A 23,303-nucleotide genomic window follows, 5' to 3' on the forward strand; every position below is an offset into this window, starting at 1 on the left:
GTGGAAAAGATTTAGTATTTACAATACTTTAATACAATATTCCTGCTCAGTAAGGAGGATCTGGAATTTGTACAGTCCGTCTTTGCAGTGCAGAGAACTGAACCATCTTCAATGGTAACAGACTCTAGTGGCACCAGAGTAAAGCTTTAATGAAAGATACTTACATTTCAAAATTCACAAAGACTCAATCAGGTTTGTTGTTGAACAGACATATATTTCCAAGGCGTAGCAGGAGTCACAACCCCCAAATAGAGTAAAATTTTAGTTGATTGATTTGCAGCTAATAATATAATTATACTCACATGTTGGAAATGCTTAAGTTATAAATAATCAGAAAAAGTTAGTCTATTTCTAGGCCTGCTTCAGCTTTTGAAAGAGAGAAATTTCAATCACTAAAAAGCTAGCAAGAAGATCCTTGCTCATTAGGAGATAGTAACAGCTTAATCTTTGTGCAACTGAGTAACAATACCATCTTTCAAGAGAGCTTTTTGTTATTTTCTCCCATATCCTCAATTTCTGCATGTTATTTGTAATCTTTCTGTAATGAATGCAGAACCTCAACTCTTTAAGACATTACTGCACTATCTTTCTCCTTACAGTGACCTTTTAACTTGAAAGTCATTGGTAATGAATGGAAATCCCTGAGCTTTGAGAGTTTTTTTTTTTTTTTTTTTTCGGGGGGGGGCAGTTTTGCAGTAAAGAATTACTTCATATTCAAAGTCTGACTTCCTAAAAATGATTTGCTAATTTTGATATAGGAAATGGAACATATAGGCTATAGACTTGATATAGTCATCCCATGTTATATTTAAATCGCAGCATGGCTCCCCAAGTAATTGCCCTGACAAAGTGAAGCAGAACTAAGGTACTACTTAACCAAAAAAAAAAAAAAGTAAAGGTGAGCACTTTAAATAGTGAGCACTGTAAAAAGCAAGTGAAACAAATGCAAATTTTGAGAGTCTTTTGCACAGAAAATTATCACTTTCTAGGAAGGAAGTACATCTAAGACATTGTAACAGTCTGAAGAAACTGAGAAGATGATAGAAATAATACTAAGCTGAAGACAAGGTAGAAACCAAGTACGTAAAATGACATTACAGTGGCCCATTTGTATTATAGTTTATTGTAGCAGAAAGAATATTGACTGCTTATAGCCATGAAAACAGCTAAAGATGCATGTGTTGACTAAATTAAAGCCTAGTCTATGATCTCTCTTACCTGATTTAGAATATTAGCTTAAGTTTCTTTTAACTCTAAAATGCAGACTGTAGGGAGGGAAAGTGATTTTACCCCATTAGTGACTATAAACTGCGTATCAGATGATATCTTTGACTTCACTTCCCAAAATGTGAGTATACTGGGGGAAAACGGAAGTTGATTTTGAAAACTCTACATTTTATGAGCAGTCCAGAGACTCTTCAGAGTATCAGTAGCGTATGTTTTTTCTCTAAAGTTAAGGACAATTCTGGCCACAGAAAGACAGCCTTTCTCTTGCTGCAAAATCCAAATCCTGAGGAAGTGAGACAGGATGAGGAGAAGTCTTTACAGCCAGGCAGTCACATTTGTCTGTATCTTTCTGCTGCTGAGGGATAACTTCTGAATGCCTTATCCAATTAATTCTGAGGATACCGTCATCATTAGTGCACAGAGTCATATTGATTTTGATTAAATTTGGAAAATTGCAGTTAGCACCTTCAGTAGCAGCCTCCATATATCATCTCTGACCGTTGTCCCAGCACACTTAACGTTAGCAGTCCGTGTGCAGATTAACACTGTGCATGGCCTGCCATAGCGAGAGCCTTGAGCTGGCATTGAGTGTACTAGCTCTGAAACCAGAAGTGACAAAAATGTGTCGATGCGGTGCTGATTAGCCTGAGGGCAGCACCATGCTGGTATAGCGGCATTTCTTCCAGGATTTGAGCGCGTGTCTCTGCATGGTGTCACACTGCATCCTTCAGGCCTGCCAGATTGCTCAGAGCTCACCCAGGTGCTTCTGCCACGGCATTGTGTTAGACACCTCGGGAGTCATTCTCTGTGTCCTAGACGTGTCCTGAAAATAAATTGTAATGAGGGAAAGGATGAAGGGCACACTGTGCCTTACATCAGAGAAGGGAGAGGAACAGGGACATTCAGCGTGGGGAGAACAGTGCATGGAAAAAATACTCAGGAGCATTAGCACATTAAAGGGGGATCGCAGGTGTTCTCAAAGAGAGGAGGCTCGAGCTCCTAGGGAGCAGCGCAGGAATTCAGGAAACTGTCACTATTCACCCTGACCTTGACATGTAAAAGCAGTGAATTCTACAACTTCTTTTTTCCAGAGTTGGATAAAATCAGTTTCTGAATTAAACAACAAGATTTAGTCTCTCCAGGAGGGTAAAATTTCCAACTCTTTCCTTCTGAGCAACAATACTGAGAAAGAACTGCCAAGGAAATACGGCCAAAATTGCTTTAAAGCTTTCTGTTGAGACTGTGCTACAATTGGAGTCAATAGGTTGATGAGAAGACTGAATTGTTTTCCCAATCCATTGTCCTTTTGTGTTATTTTTATGTAGCCCATGTTCGTTATACAGAGATTAGCCATTTGATGGAAAGATTAAAGGCTGTATCAAAATATAGCTGCTCTTTGTTGCTTAGAAAACATTAAGGACTACTTCATAGCATATTCTGTCTGGTTTATGTATTTATTTATTTATTTATTTATGCATTGCCGACTCTAAACACAGCACGGTTTTTACTGTACCAATGCCTTTTAAATGAGTTATTTGTGGTAGATCTACACATTGTCAGATACACACCTACATTTTTTTGCCATTTCTCTGGACAAAATTATGCTTCCTCTGGAAAAAAAATACTCTTACTGGTAGGCATATATGCTATATATATGCAAAGGAACTGTTTTAATAATTAATAATAATAATATAATAATAATGATTGATCATTTAACTGTTTCAAGCAGGAATAAGAACATATGTTTAGAATGTCTAAAAACATTTTTAATTTCAGAAGCTCTCAGGGGCCTCAATTATGGATCAGGCATTTTTTATGTTCTATAGGAAGACACTGTAAAGATTGACATACTTTGGACAATGAAACTCAGTGGCAGAAGATATTTTGTCTCAGATTTGGGCAATTCCATCAATGCTACCCATGGTGGACTTGGTGTACATGTTAATATGAGTGAGTAATGCACATTAAGGTTACTTTTTACAAGATTTCCTAAACTGAAGCTTTGGTGTCACCATAATCACATTTCAGGATCTAAATCAGGTCTTTCAAGCCCATCTTCCTTATGGTTTAAAAAGAAATGGAAATCAGCAAAAGATAAATTAGGATATTCTGAAATTGTCCCTTTAAAATTGTCAGATCAATGTCAGTAACTAGGACAAAATGGATTTAGGTCAAGATATTTGGAGAGAAATTTGTTGTGATGCTACTGTAATTTTGGCATTTAAGTGAAGAGCTCAGAGGCTGGGATAAATAAGGTAGCATTTGAAGAGAATCAATTACTACCTAAAAGTTATCTAAACTTTATGCATTTGACTTGTAAGTAAGTGTACTTGTTTCTTACAGACTGTTCTACTTCTGTGTGAGTGTACTGCACTGCGAAATTGTGTGAGCAACATGCCATTAAAGAAATTGTTATGAGTAGCTCTGGGAGGAAACCAATAACTACCAGCGGGATCACTTATCTGGCAAAATACAAAGTTCTTTAGCTTTTCCCCAGACATATATCTGGCATATAACAATCATTTACACTAGTAAATTAAGGTATTAAAAGTTTTCTGGCACAGGTGGCCACTGACATGGAACAGGTCACTGGTACATGTACAGATCTAACCAGCCTCCAAAGCGAGGTAGCTGCGTCCCGAGTGCCTCCTGGAAGTGGTCCTTGGCCCATTCTGATTCCCAGATCTGCATCCAGGGATGTGACTGGCCCAGCAGGAGTGCCCATGGGGGCAGGCCAAGCACAGGTGCTGACGGCTGAGCTCGGCAGTTCGGCAGGGTCTCCAGCACTCAGGAATACCATCAGGGTGGACCATTCAACTGGCCCTTCACTGATGATGGTGATGTAGGATGAAGTTTTGGCACATCAAATGTTCACCATAGTCATCCCAACCCCTTGATTACAATTATATCTTCCTTCAAGTAAGATGTAGGTTCTTAAGCACTTAAGGAATTTGAGCTCTGATGTCTCACTGAAGGTGGCCGTTGTATTTTCAGAAGTAATATGCAAGTCATCTCGGCACCTGAAAGCTTTTGAAAATTGTCTCTTTCTGGGAAAAAAATATTTTTTTTTACTGACTCTTTCACGCATGCCTTCAAGTTTTAAACCTTTGCATAAGAACTTGCTGATTGACATTTAAATTCCATTCTACAACACTTCAGTTACAAAGCGATTTGATTTAAATTATAAGGGATTTGCATAATATATGGTGTTTAAATCCTAACTTCTCTTCCTTACTTCTCAAAGCACCTAGCAATTCTACCCTTTAACATATGGCACCTCACCCCTTTCTGTTGTTCCTTTGTCATACGTATTTTTTAAGTTCCTTTTCTGATCATTTCTTGCTTACCTCAGTATTGATGCAAATTCCAAAGATTTCATATAGAACTGAGCTTGATATTTGGAATCTGTGAATGTTTTGTTTGCTTTTTTGAATTTAATGCAGAAAATAAGAGAGGCAGGATAACAAGTCTGCAAAGTTGCTGTTGCTATAAATGAGACTGCTGCTTTCTAATAGAAAAGCTTATTTTCACTGGTGCTTCATCTCCCTCTTCACAGTGTCTGTGTTCAGTTTGGTGGCATGTTTATTTAAATAATAAGCTTTGGGTAAGTTGCTCCATTTTTATATAGTCTTATAGATACTCAGTGTGTTCCTAAAATGTCAGTGCGTAACAGCACTGATTCATCCAGTGCATTGCACAGCCGAATTCTGTTTGTGAAGCAGGCAATTTTGTAGCTAACTTTAGGTGTTAAAAGGAAGGGGAGGGCAGGTTTTGGTTCCTTTTGGCCAGGCTAAAAGGAGAGAAGTGTTTCAAGCTTGTTTTAATGCAGAATTTGAATGTGTTGCTGTGGAGCAAATGTTTGGAAAGGCGAGCTCCATCATCTTATGGCCACTGCAGGCACCCACAGCCTCGGAGCAGTGCATGAGGCAAAAGCATTACTCAACTGGTTTTGATTTTTGCTTGCAAGGATATTGCCTCAGGACTCACGTTCTGTGTAGGCTAGGTGGAGCCACTTTAAAGGCCAGAAAATTTCCTCGTGCTCCATGAATCATCAGATCACACAAAAATAGATTTTTTTCTTCTATTTACAAATAAAAGCAAACGTAGTGAAAGGTTTGTGTGTGATTCTTATTCACTGTGACAAAATGCTCTGAGGATTATGCTGTTCATACTTCTAAGATGGTTGTTCACTAACCAGACTAAATCATTCCTTTATAGCAGAGAAGATTTTTGCATTTATAGTGTTGCTTGAGATGATGAGATGTCGTTCTCTGTGGATCGTAAGTTTACTGCTTTGAAGTAGTAACAGAAAAACTCATTATGAATCAACAAAGTTGTTTATATAAACAAGTTTTTGTCTTTAAAGAAAACTGCAAAATTTGTCTTTTATTTTAGTTCTTATTGAGTTGATGTTGTTTAACACAGTATCTTTGTGGTTAGTGTCTACATTACATTATAATTATGGATATATATTCTAAAATTCTCATACAAAGGCAGTAGGATTTCTCATTGTTGTCCTTATGAATGTGTCTAATGAATTCTAGTGTTCTCATTGGCAAGTGAAATGCTTCAGCCAAAGTAGAGATACTATAGCCTTGTCGCTTACTGTTTTTTAATACGTATGGTGCTTCCTATCAAATCTATCAGAGCTTTCCACCTCCATTGCTTAGGTCTTAGTATATGATGGTTGATTATTTATGTTACAGTGGATTAGTGGCTTATTTTCACTTTTCAAGGCTGGTGAACCAAAGCACAGGACTTGAAAGGTCATAAAGTGAGTCTCAGTCAATACTGAGATTGTAGTGCAATTCTGATGCAACCCCACATATTTGTATTAAGTAATCTACCAAATTTGTTCATGTGCAATAAACTTTTGCTTTGATGAAAGAGAACAAATATATTTTACCAATTTTATTATTATTCTAATAAGGGTTTGAACCTAAACTTCTGTACAGATGTATACCGGCTGAAATTCCTTTAATTATTATTGAAAGCCTTTAGGGCATATTAATTTTATATTTAATGGTAGACAGACTGCTAGAACCATCCTGTTGTTGCTCAAATAGCATACAGGTAGGGAACTGGAGCAGAGATTACCTTGGCTGCTCTTTCCCAGTCTATCCAGACCCCCAAGGAGTTTCATTCATTCAGACGTTAAACCTGCAAATTACTTGGTTAATGTGCATCACTTGGAGTATCTCAGGCAGATAGGATGCTCAAACCCACTGCTGAGTTGACAGGACTCTCTCAATTTAATTTAAAAGCATTTAGAGGTGTTAAGGGAAGGATAACTTTGAAACAAAATGATAGAATTACAGTCTCATTAAACAAGGAACCAAAATTATCAAGACTGGATGGAATATAAGTAATTAAGAATTATTAGGAACAAACAGTATCTACTATGCAAACAGATTTGAGTAGTTGAGTTTTACACAGTGTGATATACATTAGAGTTCCAGCAGACATTAATCTGAGATGAAGGAACATCTCTTTCTACAGACAAACTGCTACAACTGGAGTGGATTTTTTTGCCTTAGTTCTTCTCATTTATTCTTTGCTTACAGGTAGTGTAAATTTACTTGTAGTTTATTTTGGTTGGTTAATTTTTGTGTTTGTAATCATGACGTGCCATGATTCTGTGACTGAGACCTCGCTTTTCCTTTAATTTGAGTTTTATAAAAACCCCACATTCTTCTGGCAATTATAATTGAACTGCAGTTTGATGACTGCCATTGGGAATTTTTTAAATTTGGGTGAGCCAATCCTAGCATCACTGAATTCATGACTTGGTTGACTGACATGTATTACTACCCACTAACATAACAGAGAAAACCTTTTATGTGACATTGCTAATTCTGTATGTGCTCCTGAATGTGCACTGCACAGGCCCAACCCTCGGTCTTCAATCATTCTTGTTCTCGGGCATAGCTGGGGCAAAATGGTCCACAGGCACAAGCTGTTTACCGTTGCTTCAGCCAGTAGTGCTGCTGAAGTCAGTGAGCATTTGGATAAGGTCGATTAAATCAGAGTTTTGTTGATTTAAAGGATGTTGTTTTGGTAGTACAGGTCAGCTGCATGACTTTACTGTGCAAACAACAGCCAGATGATCTAGTGATCAGTGGTTAGAACAACCAACAGTGCAAAACTTAGGCTTGCACGTGAGCTTGGTGAGTCTCATGGGTGACAAATTACAAGACCTGTCCATACAGATAGTAGTGGAGTAGTGAGTATTAAAATACAAAAGCATTCCTCCCCAGTGTTAATCACTGAAGACAGACTTCAAGGAAAAAGCACTTTATTGTGAGGTACAGAGTCTATGTGGTTAAAAAATCAAATTAGAGCTGTTCAGGTTGCTTTTTCTGGAAGCAGTCCTATTTGTGTTCCTTCATAAAGACAGCGTATTGCATATCTGAATAAGATATACTGGCCTACATTTCTTGTCCTTATTTAAAGTTCTCTTGTGTAGCTCTTATCTCCTTGCAGTGCATATCACTAAAGAGCAAAATAATTGTCTACATGTTTCGTTTTAAGACATGTATTTTTTTTCTTGAGGCTTCTATGGCAAATGCCATCATATACATCCTAAACTAACTATTCTGTGAGTTTTAACAGCATGGCGTACGGCCTCCAAAAAAAACTCAAACATATAAGTGATTCTGAGTTTAAGGCAGTGTGTAGCTAAAACTAACATGACTTTAAGAAAGGGTTATCTCTGCAGGCTCTAAGATTTGATTTTCCTACATAAAGAGAAATACATGAGCAATGCATTTTTTATTGTTGCTAGTGCAGATGCATTTTCTGGAAAGTGACTGTATGTGGGAGGAGGAAATACAGATTATCTGTACTTGATGACAACACATTCTGTCACTATATCTGTGTAATCTGTGTAAAGGTCTTAACTGAAAATCATCGGAACATACAGAGCTGGTTATTTTCTATTACATGTATAAGGTTTAGTTTTAAGTTATGTTAACCTGACTAATGTGTGCTTACCTAATGAAAAAGAATATTGTACTGTATTATTAATATTCATAAAGAGATCTATATTTTGATACATATTTTAGAATTTTCTGCATAAAGGCCTTCAATATAGATATGTACAGTTTTAAAAATAGAAGGGCTCAGCCTGTTAGCTTCTAGCTATTGTAAATACTTATCAAGTGGTTCATTCAGAATTCAAATTAAGATCTATTGTCTTCTCTGTGCTTGCATAATTCCACTGTATTCCTCATTTTTTAAAAGGGTGTATTTTTAGTTTGAACATAACCTCATGTTTTTATCAAGTGTTAAGTCAGGAATTGCTTAACTGGGGTCTGAAGCATTTAATCACTTCCCAGGCCAGAGCGTGGCAGCTGAACGCCGCCCTCGGGGGTAATTTCACAAGCGCTTCTTGGAGCAGTGATGCTGTCTTAGGGCTTCCTCGCTGGTGGCTCCTGCCTCCCGCCGCCCCCTCCGCGGCGCAGGTAAAGCCGCGTGCGGAGCTGCTCCGGGATCGAGCTCCGGGAGCAGACCTGGGAGCCTTGGGAAAGAAGTGATCCTGCTCTGCACGCGGTGTCCCCGAGGGCTGGGGGGCGTCACGCAGGCTTAGGCTGGTGTTGTTTGTCTATCGGTGGCCTCCAGGGACTATGGAGGGATTTCCTTCTCTTTTCTTTTCTTTCCCCGCCCCTCCCTTAATGAAACCTATAGTAGGGATAAAACTTGCCGTAGGACCGGATCTTTTCAGCTCCCCGCCTCGCAGCCGCCTCGCGTGCTGCCCCGTCGCCCTGCAGAGCTGCATTTCTGCAGCGCGCTGGCGTCCAGGACCAGCCTCGCTGCGGAAGCCGCCCTTGGTCACCCAGTCCTCCCACGGCACCGCTGACTGCCAGCCTTGGGTAACGGTCCACACTAACATTATTCCCCTCCCCCCCCCCCACACACACCCTGTTATTGGCCCCAGAAGGGCCTAAAAAGCGTCGTAGTGATGCAGCTGAAGGCAGAGCAAGCTGGTGTGGGCGGGGGAGAGTAGATGGGGTAAACTTGCTTTCCCACCGCAAAACTGCAGTCTCAATGTGCAGCCAGGGTTGTATTTACTCTCCCCTGCAAAAAAAGGTTTATTCTTGACCTCAGAACAAGCCTCAGAGGAGGTGCCAGGCTGTGGATACGTCAGAGAAATGAGGTGAAAGCAGCTCCTGGTTGCAGTGGTTGAGCAGTTTTAGATTTTCATGCATGCTTTCTTCTGGGAAGGACAGGTATGCTTGAAGTGTTTCGTTACTGCATAGGTGACCTCTAGCTTGCTGGTGTTGGTACTCAGAGCAGTAGACAGCTGCCTGGGTCACATAAATTATAGGACATACAGCATCCAGGAACAATGAAACAAAAGGTGTATGTTTTATGAAGTGGATGTTAAGATACTCTCTGTTGCGCTTCTAACTTCACTCTAGTTTTACTGAATTTTAAATTGGAGCGTATTTTTAAAAGTCATGGGAATTTGAAAAAAAAAGTATGTAGTTATCTGCTTATCTTTATGTAGTCTATTTTGCACAGAAAGAAGAGCAAACATCTAAAGCAGACAAGCTCTCAGGTACTAATGGAGCTCATATATAAGTATTAAGTATATGCTGAAAACACAAAAGGAATTAGGCCGTCCTCATCCTAAGGAATATTGAGAGCCATCCACATAAAATATTTGGCTCTCCATAGCTTCTGAGGGATCAGGGCAGAAGAGAAGGGTGAAAGGAAAGATTCAGTAGAGAAAAGGGTGGAAGCTTGACCTGCACCCAGTTGCCATTTCTAGCTATGGACCGTTGAGGTGTATTCCCAGGGACAAACCTCCTGTCTGGAAATTGTGCTTTGGGCACAGAAACTTAGAAGGCAGAAGGTTATTGCCCTATATCCTCAAACGCATGACCTGACCTCCCGTGTAACAAAAGACAGTCACACAAAAGCACCACTTTCTGTCTTCATTCTTTCATTTTCAAGATGAAAGACCAGAGAGAGAGCTGTTGAAAAAGAACAGTAGCCTGTAGGCTTTTTCACTGCAGAGCCTACACACCCCAACCATTTCGTCATAGGCCCAATCCATGTATCTGGTCTTCCCATCAGCCCAGATTCTGTCTTCTCCATGTTGTGATCAGCTTTTCAGCCAGCTTCCCAGCTCTAATGAGGTGACTGAGGAAATAGCCATGGGCATCCAGAAGCCAGGAAGGCTCCTTCAGCTCGATGTTCTTGCGCAAGCCCACCCATACGTTGTTAGGAAGAAGGTCACTAATGTTGGCCTGCTCAGGGACCTGTCCAGAAATCCCTGAACTTTGTTTTTGCCAGACTTTGACATTCCTAAACCATTAAATAGTCACATTCTTTAAAATAGGCTGAAATGTTGAGTATAGGTCACCTTGTACTGCCTTGTATCAGTCTATACCAGTTAAGTATAATACTGTTCTGAAGAGTTCTCAGAAATGGAAAACTTCTCAGGTGGGTGTGTGAGAGCAAAACAGATGTGCGCAATTCACTTGTTTTTCTCCTAAGAGAAGTTATTATTTGAAAAACTGCCGTCTGTCACACCTGAAGGCCATTGGATAAATTCATCCTAAGTGTAATTTAATTGATTGCAGTACGTTGCAGTTCAGGCAGCTGCAATAAAGGTAATTGAGCCTTCCTAAGAAATGTGACTTAAGCCAAATGATTCAAAATAGTTACAGTTGCTGATTAATGGAGACAATTATTTTTAATAGGGATGGGTCCAGGTAATTGAGTGATGCTTAGATGTTCTGTATAGCATGGTCTCATGAAGACAGTATTTACTTACTGTCAGCAGCTTTCAGTTTAAGTAAAGGTTCACAAAATGCAAAATTTTAGATTAAATGCTAGTTTTATGTGAGCTTTTTCTCCAGTTTAGTTCCACCCATCAATCCAGGCCATGGGTAATAGATAAGCAGCAACCTTCAGCTCTCCTGCTCTTCTTATGGTATATTCTTTCAACTCTGACCCCTCACATAATATAACCAGTGAGTTATGCACAGCAGTCATGCAGCAGTCATACTACTTTTTTTGTGTCATTTGCAGTGCTTTTAATGGGACAAAATAAGAGTCTATTGAGAAATCATTTTGATATTCTATTAATTTCTCTAATAAAGATGCATTAACGAGTGCTCTCATTTTAAGTAAGCTGGAGAATAAGCGAAGCTCCTTTAAAATATTTAGTTGAGGGTTTTTTTGTGCTGTATTGTTTGTATATGTTCATATGTGCTCATTTGAGCAAATTTCACAACTCTTAAGGAAAGAGGCCAGTGCTCTAACAGTTTTTAAGCAAGATTAAATCAAATGCTAAGTATTTGTTGTCATTGTTATGAGGTTTATTTTCTTGCTGAACTTCAAGTCCCATTACCAATGTTTAAGCAGCCCTCTGACATACTCAAAAACGTCTATGCCTGTGGTCAATGACTGTGACAAGGATGGTAATGTAAGAGGTGATGAGAAGAAAATATTTGTATACTTCTTTTCAGGGAGGTCAGGTGCTGACACAAGTGCAGTGTAAGTCAGATGAAATACAAGTGAAAATTTTTCATCTTTCTAAACTTGCTCGTCTGAAGTGAGGCATAGAAAAATAGCTGGCTGGCTTTGAAGAGCTGGACAGCTGTTGTACTCCACCCAGGTGTTAGGCTGCTTTTCATAACAGATGTTTAAAAATGCTTACTTAGCCTAGCGAAGGGGGCGCTCAGGCAGGACATTGCTGCCACCCAGCTATGTATAGAACAGATGGGTGGTATCGAGCGAGTAGTTACTTAGGCTATTGGCAGTTTGGCACAGGAAAAAAACGATGGGTATAAACTAACCACAGGTAGACCTAGGATGAAAATTAGAAAAACAGTCCTTGCAAGAGGTTCTGGGCCTAATAGGAAAAATGGAGAGAAGAAATTGAAGTAGTTAGAAGATGTAGCTTGGTTAAATGCTAAGAAATAAATTATATGATACAGTTGCCATGACAACAAAGGAGTCTGGAGTTTATGATCTGAGATCTCTCTTCATTCCCATGCTTCTAACAGAAATAGATGTTCCTAAGCTCAGCTGAAGATTTGCAGTACTGGCACTACACTACAGGATGAAGAGATGCGGGCTAAACCCTTCCTCACTAGTTTCAGGGAACCAAAGTACCTCACCTTCTTCTAGGCAGAAACCAGATTCATGCTGTAGGTCAAAAAGCAACAGTTTTACTCCTGCTATTCCAGGAAACGTCAAGCACCTGGCTGGCTGAAGCAGCCCTGCAGTTCTGGGTTTCACCAGGGAGACTGTACTTGAGCCTGTCCTACCGTCGCCGAGTGTGGGCACCTGGCAGCGCACCTTCCCCTGCTGCAAGGGCAAGGGCACAGGAGTCTCCTGTTTGCGTCCTGAGGCTGTGAGGACAGGATGAAATACAAAACCCCAAGAAATAATATCTCTAGAGGACGGGGTGTTTTTTGATATCTTGTGTCTGTTTACTAAAGCATTTAAGCTTTTGCAAAGAAATTTATATTGTGGTAACACTACTGATGAATTTGATACTTTTTCTGTAATAATTTGTATGTACATCCTTTTCGGAAAGGTTGTAGGTACTTCACTATGATGAGAATCACAGAATAGTTGAGCTTGGAAGAGAGCTCTGGTGATCATCTGATCTGACCCCTTGTCTAAAGCAGGGTCAGCTGGAGCAGGTTGCTGAGGACCGTGTCCAGTCAGGTTCTAAGTATCTCCAGGGATGGAGACTCCACAAATTCTCAGGGCAACCTGTTCTGATGTTCAACCACCCACACAATGAAAAGTGTTTTCTTATGTGCAGGTGAAATTTTCTGTGTTCCAATTTGTGCCCATAGCCTCTTGTCCAGTGTCTGAGAAGAGTCTGGCTTCCTTTTCTTTGCACCCTCTCCACCCTCCCATGAATTAAAAAAATCTATTTAAAGCAAGATTTCAGTTGGCATTTCCACAGGCCTGTATCATTGGCTCTGTAAAGGTTATTTATGTTACAAAAAAAAAAAAAATGTTGATAGTGCCTTCACAGGTTGACAGAGTGCTTGGAAACTTAGAATCATCCTTTTCATTAAATCAGATTAAATGAGATATATTCAAATACTAATAACACTCAAAGATGTTTCTGTTGGAGATCAGCATGTCAAGAAACTTATCTACTGGTATTAGGTACTTCTCAGGAGTGTTCCAGAGGATGCCCAAGGCCTATTTCAGAACTTGTTCAAATAAATTAACAGTTGAGGCCAATGGACTGAAGCCATCTGCTCTGTTTGTTTCTACGATATAGTGTGAATAACTGTATTTCCAGATACAAGTTCAGAAATTAATTTCCCTTATGGTACTGATTTATATATTATATTATTACTTTCTATTTTAATCTAAGACATAGATTAAACTCGTGCCAACTTACTGAGGTGATGAATCTCAAAATTGTCTGAGGTTTGATGAATATTATAGGTACTTAAAATACCATATAAATCCTCAACACTCGATTTGGACCTTTTGACTTTCCTTGTGGTTTGGATCCCCAGACTCTTATCAGCAAATGTATTTGCTCAGTGCTTTCCTGCAATACCCAGGGCAAAATATGCTGACTACAGATTTTGATAAAATCTGCTTTGTGCAGAAACTTTCCTGGGCGGGCTATTCACCTTAGTGCTATCAATGTGCCTGTGGGTGATATCAGTTACAATACTCATGAGAAAAAACCAAAAAACTTCACTGGTAAAAGCCTTCAGCATTCCAGGCTGAATTTAGGGTTTTCAAACATGAAGCAAGTAATAGGATTTCAGATACTAAATATACTTGCAGAGTGCAAATTTTGGACATGGGCTGAGGTTCTGCTAAATATTGCTTCAGCCCATCATTAAGCGATGAAGAGCAGCACGACCATGGGCCCCAAGATCAGTTGCTGGTTCTCAGCAGATAGAACAGTCTTGTAGCTGAATCCAGATTGGCCCCGAAGATGTAAGAAGTGACTAAATAGCTTCCCAGGGATTGTCTAGGTAGGTCACTGTGTCTTTCTTTGTCTCACTTTTTAGTCTACAGAATAAGAATACCTCACAGATAGTAAATTCATACTGGTTTGTGAGGTGCTCCGACAATGTCCTGGGCACAATTACGGAGTTGCTTGAAATGCAAAATTATTTTCTGAGCCTACAAAATTATTTGTGTACTATTTATTTTGCTGGTACAAATTGTAATTGGCTAGGCATGTGGTGAGTGTTTACAAAAATGGTGGATTTTTCTGAAGTGTGTAGGCAGGGGTTTGTAAGCATGTGTAACTGGTTTTGGGGGGTTTCAGTTAGATTAAAGGGTGAGAAGAGCTTCTGAGAAGCTTATTCTGAGAAAATGTATATTTGCAACTGCAAGGTGAATGTATTCACCACTACACCGATGACCATCATGAGCAAAGTGACTGAATTTTGTCTCCTTAATTACTGTTGAAAATGACTACATTTTTCACTGCGAGAATATTTAGAGAATGGAAGGGATTAGGCTGCTGCATGATGCATTGAAGAAATTAAGATTTTTTTTTATTATTAATAGAACAAAATCTGAAAAGGTCTCTTTCTCTGGTAGTGTTTTTTCTTTTGCACCTTCCTACGGGAAGGCTGCTATGGTGAATATGTTCCAGCTCATGCATCTGCTATCCTACAATGTGCAGGTTAATCTTATTTTATTTTGCAACCCATTGCATGGTTATACATTCCAGAACAAAGCCCCTTTATGTAGCCCAGCCTGCTATCCAGAAAATCTACCCCCGCATCTGTAGGAGACCCTTTAAGGCATTGTTTTCCAAAAAATCGACATTTTAAAATAACTGTATTTGTTCTTTCCTGTGCTAATTATGCCATATGTGTAAACCAAATACATGTATTTACACTGTGAAGAGTCTGTTTACAATGAAATATTGCATAGTGCTGAGGAGTGGCGAAAAATGGGAATCCAGCTGTCACTTATCTGTGGAGCGATGTTCTATGAAAAATAATGCACTGTTTTGTTTTCTTGAAGATGTAGAAGTACACGTTTTTTGTTTTGTGTGTGCATGTTTAATCCTCAGGAAAGTCCTGACCAAGTTTCAAGGTAATTCTATCTCTAATCTTGCTTCTGAGGTAAGTATTATACTGCCCTGTAGGTAGTGTAGCGATCATTTAGTGGTATGTGACTATGATGATTAGAAATGAAGTAACCGATTTATGATTATCTGTGCCTCTCATGAAGACCTTTCTGGCTACACGGACATGTGTGATGTCAGTGTGCGACCTAGCTGTGGTCCTCTCTCTTACTGCAGGATAGTTAAGCACCTTGTTGCTTTGGGGATTATCTAGGATGTCTTTGTTGTGAAGATGGGCCGGGAGGAAAGATAACTGCTTCCCCACCTTTATGCTCTTATCAGTCATCTCCCTGTAACTACTACTTCTGCCTTCCGTCTTCGCTTCTGTCTGCGTCCGTCCTTTTCTAAACTACTTGCATTTCATAAGCTGTTGTCATTCTCAGTCCTGTGCACTTGTCTCCCATGTTAGCAAGACTGTAAATTTACCTGAACGGGAGCATCTTTTTCTTTGTAAAGTTCAGGAGAAATCTGTGGAGTTATGGATGTCATGGGTGTTCATATATCATCATTTGCATGATGATACATGGGCTCTTGGATAGGACTCTGGCATATAGGAGGTGTTTCACACAGGAAGAGATTAATTACTTGATTGATATTTTCTTCTTAGAAATGACTGTTTTCACGTAATTTTCTATGCTTGAATTAAGTCTCATCATTGTTTTAGTATGTTTATGGGGTTTAGATATTGCTATGTATTAATCCTCAACAACATGCAGTCAGCATGGTGGACCTGGATATTGAAGATACTGAAATTTATGATGGTCACTTTTCTTTGACCGTGGTTTATTGCACAGTTTTATGTTATCTTTTGAGAAAATGCCCATGTTGGAGAGAGAACTCTTTATCCTTGGTGCTCAAAGCTTTTTGTGCAAGAGGCACATTATTACTGATCACACTCTCACTTCTGGAGTTTTAAGAAGTCACAAGCCCAGACTATGAGGGATGTCAAAGGCAAACTTTACAGCGCTGAACTGTTTCCAGTGTTCTCTGACTGGTTACTGGAGAGAGCAGAGGACATCTGCTGTGCTCACAGGGGTCTGGGGCAGTGAAGGGATACCTGGGTACCAAGGTGGAAAGAAATACTGAGACATACAGGTGAAATAATCCTAATATGCATAAATATGTTCTTCCCTTTGAGCACTGCATAAATATTTTATGCATACCCCAAAACCAAGTTCCACTTAAGATATGTCTGCTCCCATTTCAGATTATTTTTAAGGACATAGGGGCCTTGTGTTCTCTTTCAAACTGCTTGGGAACTTCTGAGCCCACTGGCCAATTTTAACATGAGGATGCTGGAGGCTGAGTTTCAAGAGTACCATGTTCTGCAGCTCTTGCCAGACTTGCAAGTGGATAGAGGAGAGCTGTTCAAGTTAATGGCTGTACCAAGGGAAAGCCTTCAGCAAAAGATGAAAAGACAATGTTTTCTTCACGTTTGTCTTGTTGACTGACCACTGGCATTGATGTAGCGTGGAACCAGCCGCAGCATATGCCTATTTCTATATAATCCATTTCTGTATTCTTGCCTATTTTTGAAAGACGTGGGAAAGCTTAAAGTTTTGTGAAGGAAGGTTTTGGGGAAGTGTGGAAGAAAAAGAGGAGCTTAAGGTTTTGCAGGGACATATCACAGAAAACATGCCAAAGGAGTTGAGTTATCGAAGCAGAGGAAGAGAGAGAAAGATTTGTGCCTTTAGACTGACTTTGCTTGTTTAACTCTTTATGGAACATCTTTCTAAACACTTGGTAAAGAAAAGCAAAAATATTTTTATAGTATTTCAAATAATGTGATCGCATTTAATGCCAAATACATGCTATTGTTAAAGGAATTGGTACAAGTGAAATAGGTATCTTAAATGTTTTACTGCTTATAAATATTTACCTCGTTGAGCTTGTTTACAAAGCCTGAATGAGGTACAGTAGTCATCTCTCCACTGCCAGAAGTGGGGAAGCAGAGACTCAGTATCTTTACATTATTCATACCTGAAAGAGTGTTGCAGAGTAATGCGAGACTGAAACTACCAGACAAAGCTGCCAGAGCTCCGCTATGGTGCAATTTAACACCCAGTTTTACAGTCATTTGACTTAAGTATAAAAGATTGAAGAAGGCTAAGAGAAATAGAGAATCTGTCACTGAAATCCTAGCTCCTTAAAAGCTCGTGACACTTCTGTTATTATCTTTTCTCTGTAATCATGCTACAGTTTTACCCACAGAGGTGCTAAGAGGATAAAGATGAGGTACTGCTTTGCTGATTCCATGATTCTTTTGTTAAAAAATATTTCTGTAAACTCCCTCAGTCAAATAATCTTCAGATATCTTATCACTATTTTTATTTTTATAAAGGAAGCTTTTTTGGTGCAAGCTTTGTAACTGTGCCTTTTAAACAAAACTGCTACAAAACAGTCAATTAGAGGTTCTGTTTCTGAAACGGCTTTTAAAAATGTGTCGTATATATTTGCTCTTGCTTCTAAATGTTAAATATCATCATTGAACATAACAATGAGAACAGATGGTATGCTGCATAAGCTGTTTATCATTTTATACATTTTTCACTTTAGTAAGTGTACATGTGTTTGATTAATATTAACTGTTGATTTATTTGGAGATCTCTATTTATTTTTTGAAAAACATTAGGGTATCGATTCTAATCCATACTGATTGTAACCCTTAAAATTTAACTCCAGTGAAAATATAGTTGATCCAGTCAGTAGTTTTTATTTGAATACTTTTTCCCTGTGGAAAAGTGTTACCTTGTTGAGATTTTAATACTGGCAGAAATTTAGGAAGTAAAATGATAATTCTGTTTGCTAAAGAGTTTTAGGCCCATTAAATGTACATGCCATTGGCCTGTCGAAATAAGTACCATGTCTTAGAATTAAATAGCAGACGCTAAGAAGGTGCAAAATAAAACAGCAGTCCTATCCAAACCAACGTTTTCTTATATCTTCCACCTCCAGAATAAGAGAACTTCATATTTGCCTGCTCAACAGGTCTGGATGTTCAGCATGTGTTAATGTGTTACACCTACATCATTTTATATGAAACTAAAAAAGCATCTTAAAAAGCGTCTCAGACTTGCAGACATAGCACATGGATGGTGCTTTGAAACATTTGACTGCAGTGGTGTGTTGAAAATATGGTTTACCAAGAAGTGTTTCATCGTAATGCATCTTGTTTTATCTAAAGCCTGAAAAAAGTCAGGATTTTCCTTTGATACAGTGGATGAAAAAACAATTTCAAGTTGGAATGAGTCTCCTTGTGCTTGTTGTTTTGCTAAATAGCAATAATATTTAATGAGAATTTTTGCTCTGAACTGTAAATTCTTTAGAGTGTGAGATGCCATGCCTGTCAGAATAAATAGAGGAGGGTAAAACACTTTGAAAATAACTGTTCATTTTGGAAGGCACAGAGTGATCTCAATGCAATATAACTGAGTCAGAACTTGAATTTTGGATGAAGATCAGATCCCCAGTGTGTAATCTGACAGTATCTCTTCTTCACTGATTCCAATTCCTTAATATCTTTTATGTTCAAATAATGCATGCGGCACTTCAGTCTTGTATACAGCTATTGGTTGGTTAGGTTTCAAATAACTTTCAGTGACTCCTTACACTTTGAATAAATAAATTACTGTTATCCACATTGTTAGTTATGGTTTTTATTAATATCACTTTATGCCTATGAATTAATATTATGGAAAGAGGCATATGGCTGCAATGATGGTGTAGCATGGGGAATTACCAGCAAGAGTATATATTTTAAAGTTTAATGTTAGAGAACTAAACACTGGTGTGGCCATAACAGCTGGTCACAGTTTCATGAGTTCATCTTTTTCCATGAAAATTACTCTAGTCACATCTCCATGAAAATCATCCTATCCTATCCTGTTCACTAGAGTGAAAATGTTTGTTCCTGGATGATTTGGAAAAAAAAAAAAGAAAAAAAAAAAACTTCTAAATATCTCATTGGTTATATTAAAGAAAAGAATGCTTGTAAACATTTGTGAATAGCACAGTGCTGAACAACAGCTGTAATTTTAAAAAAGTAGTTTTGCTGTGTGAATTATAAAATTGTAGCAACTAAATGTAGGAAAATAAATAATATGTAAAGGGAAAGACTTGGTTGAACTCATTCCTTTTTTTTTAAACTAGCAATTATAAAGAAATAAGATACATATTTCATGAAGAGCTAGCCTTTATTTTCCCTGTTAACATGTCAGCTATTTGGTGTTTCTTAAAAATACATTTTTATTAAAAGACAATAATCAGAAATTCTATAGCTTCCTGTTCTTTCCAACTTCTGCTTTTAAAACTGAAAGACTAAAATTTTTCTGAATTTTGAGCTGAAAGAATCTTTTCTTTCTTCACAGGTTAATAATGAGAATGTGGTGAAAGTCGGACACAGGCAGGTGGTGAACATGATTCGACAAGGGGGCAATCACCTAGTTCTTAAGGTTGTCACAGTAACCAGGAATCTTGATCCAGACGACACAGCTAGAAAGAAAGGTACTTTTTTCTCTTTTCCTAACAGAGTCATTCTGGTGTTGCTCCACAGAAAGCAGGATATGGACAAGAAGTTGCTGGCTTATAACTTTTGATTTACAAATTTCCCTTTTAAAATTTGCCATACTCTTTTATTACCTGGTTTAGAGTAACTTACTTTTGTTGACTTAGGCATAAATATGTGACAAGACGGGTAGCACTCTCTTGTCATGTTTACCATCAAATTTCATCTTTACGGACCATTATGCAGTTATGTGTGAAGTTCTTACAGCCAAACTTTCTGACATGAGTGTCTTGCAGTAGGAAGAAGAATCACAAAGAACAGAGTATCTTTTATTAATGAAAAATATATGCAGACGGATGGGATTTTCAAATGTACTTGAGATGAGGTTAGTTTGACTCCTCTTTAAGCCACTGAGAACATAAAATTTTGCAAAACAAATGTTTTAGAAAGGACATCTGTAAAAATTAGAAAAGTAACCAAAATATGTAGACTAAAGTTCTAGCAGAAAAACAATACATTTCAGCGGGCAAATCACTGTACTTTGGATTGAAAACAGAGGGTTTGTTCCAGCCAGGGAAAAACCCTTCCTCCTGCTGTTATTAGAAAAGATGCACAGCTTTTTTCCTGCCGCATGGCCCCTAGTAAGAAAGCAGCTACTCAAAGAAAGACTTTGAGAAGGAATTGTCCAGATACAAACAGGGAAATGTTTTTTCCCAATTTAAAAGATTGGGGTTTTTTTTGTTTTTTTTTTTTAATATTAACTTTAATGGAGTTTGTGGGATAACCTGTATAATAAGACTGGACTAGTCCCTTAAGAATTGCAGTATTCCAACCCCCTCCCCACCAGGAAACTTCATGCAAAAATACTTCCAAAAATCAATTTTGAACCATTTCCTTTGTTTTAGGTGCCTCTCAGTTTCCTCAATTAAAGGTACTCTGAGGAGTCCTTAGATCCTCATAGTTATCATTAAGAAGAAAAGATAGGTGCTACTCGCTAATCTTCAGTACAGCAGCATCATGTTTCTGGAGGTTCCTATTCCTCCTGCCAGTTGCTCCATGTTAATCACAGTCACCTGGTTCTTCAACACAAGAGGGGCTGGAAACTGGCACCCAAGGGCTCCTTCTTTGTCCATGAGTAAAACTCTGTGTCTACACTGTAAAAATTGTTGACATCTACTGCTTTTTTTAAAAAAAAAAGTCTTAGTAAATCATATCCAAAGATAGTCTTGCATTATTTTTAGCTTGACAGAATTACTGTGTAGACATTCTAAGCAAACCTTTCACCTCTGTTGTTTGGTATGTGCCATACCGGCTTTACATGAAGGAACCGTTGTACACAACTCAAAGGGAAGGATAAAGAGCTTCCTTAAAAACAAACACCCTCTCTTGGTCCTCTTTCCAGAGCCTTTTATTGATAATGTGTCATTTGCCCAAAATGTTCACTTTTGAAGTCTTCTCCCTTTTTGATACAAGTTTGTAGCTTTACTTATTTCCTGTCAGTTGCCATTTTAACTTGGGAATTGCGTGGAGGGATTTTGTTCCCATCAGTTGTCTTTACAGTGATGGCAAGTGTCAGATAGCCATGCCCGTTTTCCAATTTGTCCAGCTTCCTCCACAAATGTGTTGTCACCTCTCTTTCTGAGCAAGGACAGAACTCAAACTGGAGTTACTAAATGTGGGACCCAGGCAGCTCTGTATCCGGCACTGAACATTACATTTTACATTGTCAAAATGTGAAACATTGTTACATTTTTGCCTTCTCATGACATGCATTCAAGCCTCTGTAAGTTGGTGGTGGAGCCTAACAGAGAAAATGATGCTGACCTAGTGGATAGAGTTGCTATGGGAAAATGCTGCCTATTTCTTTTCTCTCTCTCTCTCTTAAATTAGTTTTCAAATGTGTTTTCCAAGTGGAGTATGCTGATGTATAATATTGACCAAAATACTTCTGAATTTTTCCTGGTGTTCCAGCAACTTCTGCTTCCTGGAAACCTTGTTTTCCTACCAACATTGGCTTAAGGACAAGTGGATTCTTTTTTGGTGTTACTCATATTTCTGCCTCCAGAAATGTTACCTCCAGTAACATATTGTCTGGCTTGGCTATCTTTGAAGCTCACAGGAAATACTGTACATCAGGATACCCAAGAAACATGCTGAATTTTAGATTCAATGCTCAATGATTGCCTTGATATTTTAAGATCAACTTTAAGTGTTATTTATTCTGAGGATCACCTATTTTCCTAAGTCTCACCATGACTATGAAGATCCGTTTGAATCTTCTTATCTTTCCCAGATTTAACAGCAGGCAAAGTTTCTTCAACGATGAGATTAATCTGGCAGAGACTTAGCTGATTTCCAAGAGATTTTTAGCTCTGTACACTTCTTAGGAGGAGGGGCGTAAGTGCTGTGAAGTGCTTTCTCTAGAAGGCCTTTTTCCTAGTGAAAAATAGAAGTGCAGAATTATTTAGCTTTAAATGTTTTTATGTATCCTGTTACATAAAAGCCTACTGATGTGTCAAACAACCTACGCTAAAAGTAGAATAGTGCAGAAATTCAATGAAAAGCAGCTGAGGTTTTTTTCCTCTGCATGTATGTATTTAATATTACCTTAATTATTTAGTGTGACATAGTCTTTTGACCAAATATGAAATTGTGTTTGCAAATATATAGTGTTTGAGATATGTGTTTACTTGTATTTTATATCCTTCTGTTTAATGCAAAGCCCCGCCACCTCCTAAGAGAGCTCCAACCACTGCACTGACCTTGCGGTCTAAGTCAATGACCTCAGAGCTTGAAGAGCTTGGTAAGAAAGTGTTTTTTGACAAGCATGCTGGGATAGTGGAAATTTTAAAATATAAATATATGTTAAATTGATTAAAAGGAACTGCTCTGCATACACCAAATAGAACAGAAAAGGTTTTAAGAATGCTGCATCTTTGGAGAGTTCAAATATGCATGATTTGCATGAGTAATTTTTTTTTAACTTGTGCCTTTACTGCTGTGCAAGAGAATGTTAATACTTTTTTGTGCATCATCAAAGTTTGGCACATCTTCTAAGAAGTAATGCCATATCATATTTTATTAGCTTTGCTTTCTAAGTTTTCAGTTCATCTAATATTGTTTTATTTTAAATTTCTGTGGCCTCTCATTAGTGGATAAAGGTAAGCTACCAGAAGCTGTTGTTAAAAAGCTGACAGTGTTAAAGCAGCTTCAACTTCAACTTGTTTTCTTTAGACTCCGTGATCTGAAAAAGTGCATATTATGATATCACTTTGACTTCTGTGCATGATCTAAACATAATGCTTCTTACTATTGGTAATATAAAAGTATTGAGAATTCATTTTTTTTTGCTAATTTTAAGAAACTTGATTATAGATTCCTTTGTGTGATCATCTGCATTCTAGATATTGATAATTCTTCAGGAATTTTGATTTATTTTATAGAAGTAAATGAAGTAATAGTTCTTTTCTTTTTGGC

At 38.3% G+C, this 23,303-nt stretch overlaps 1 protein-coding gene across 2 annotated transcripts in view; it reads left to right on the forward strand.

The window, feature by feature from the left end:
- The window catches only part of SHANK2 (SH3 and multiple ankyrin repeat domains 2), a 306,101-nt gene that overhangs the window by 247,402 nt on the left and 35,396 nt on the right, over nt 1–23,303 (forward strand). For both annotated transcript variants that reach the window (XM_062576509.1, XM_062576510.1), the window contains 3 exons: nt 19,690–19,825; nt 22,549–22,629; nt 22,979–22,987. In XM_062576509.1, the coding sequence (XP_062432493.1) occupies nt 19,690–19,825; nt 22,549–22,629; nt 22,979–22,987 (226 nt within the window). The remainder of the gene's footprint in view (nt 1–19,689; nt 19,826–22,548; nt 22,630–22,978; nt 22,988–23,303) is intronic.

Source organism: Rhea pennata, chromosome 5 (genome assembly GCF_028389875.1).
Source record: "Rhea pennata isolate bPtePen1 chromosome 5, bPtePen1.pri, whole genome shotgun sequence".
Classification (NCBI taxonomy): Eukaryota; Metazoa; Chordata; class Aves; order Rheiformes; family Rheidae; genus Rhea; species Rhea pennata.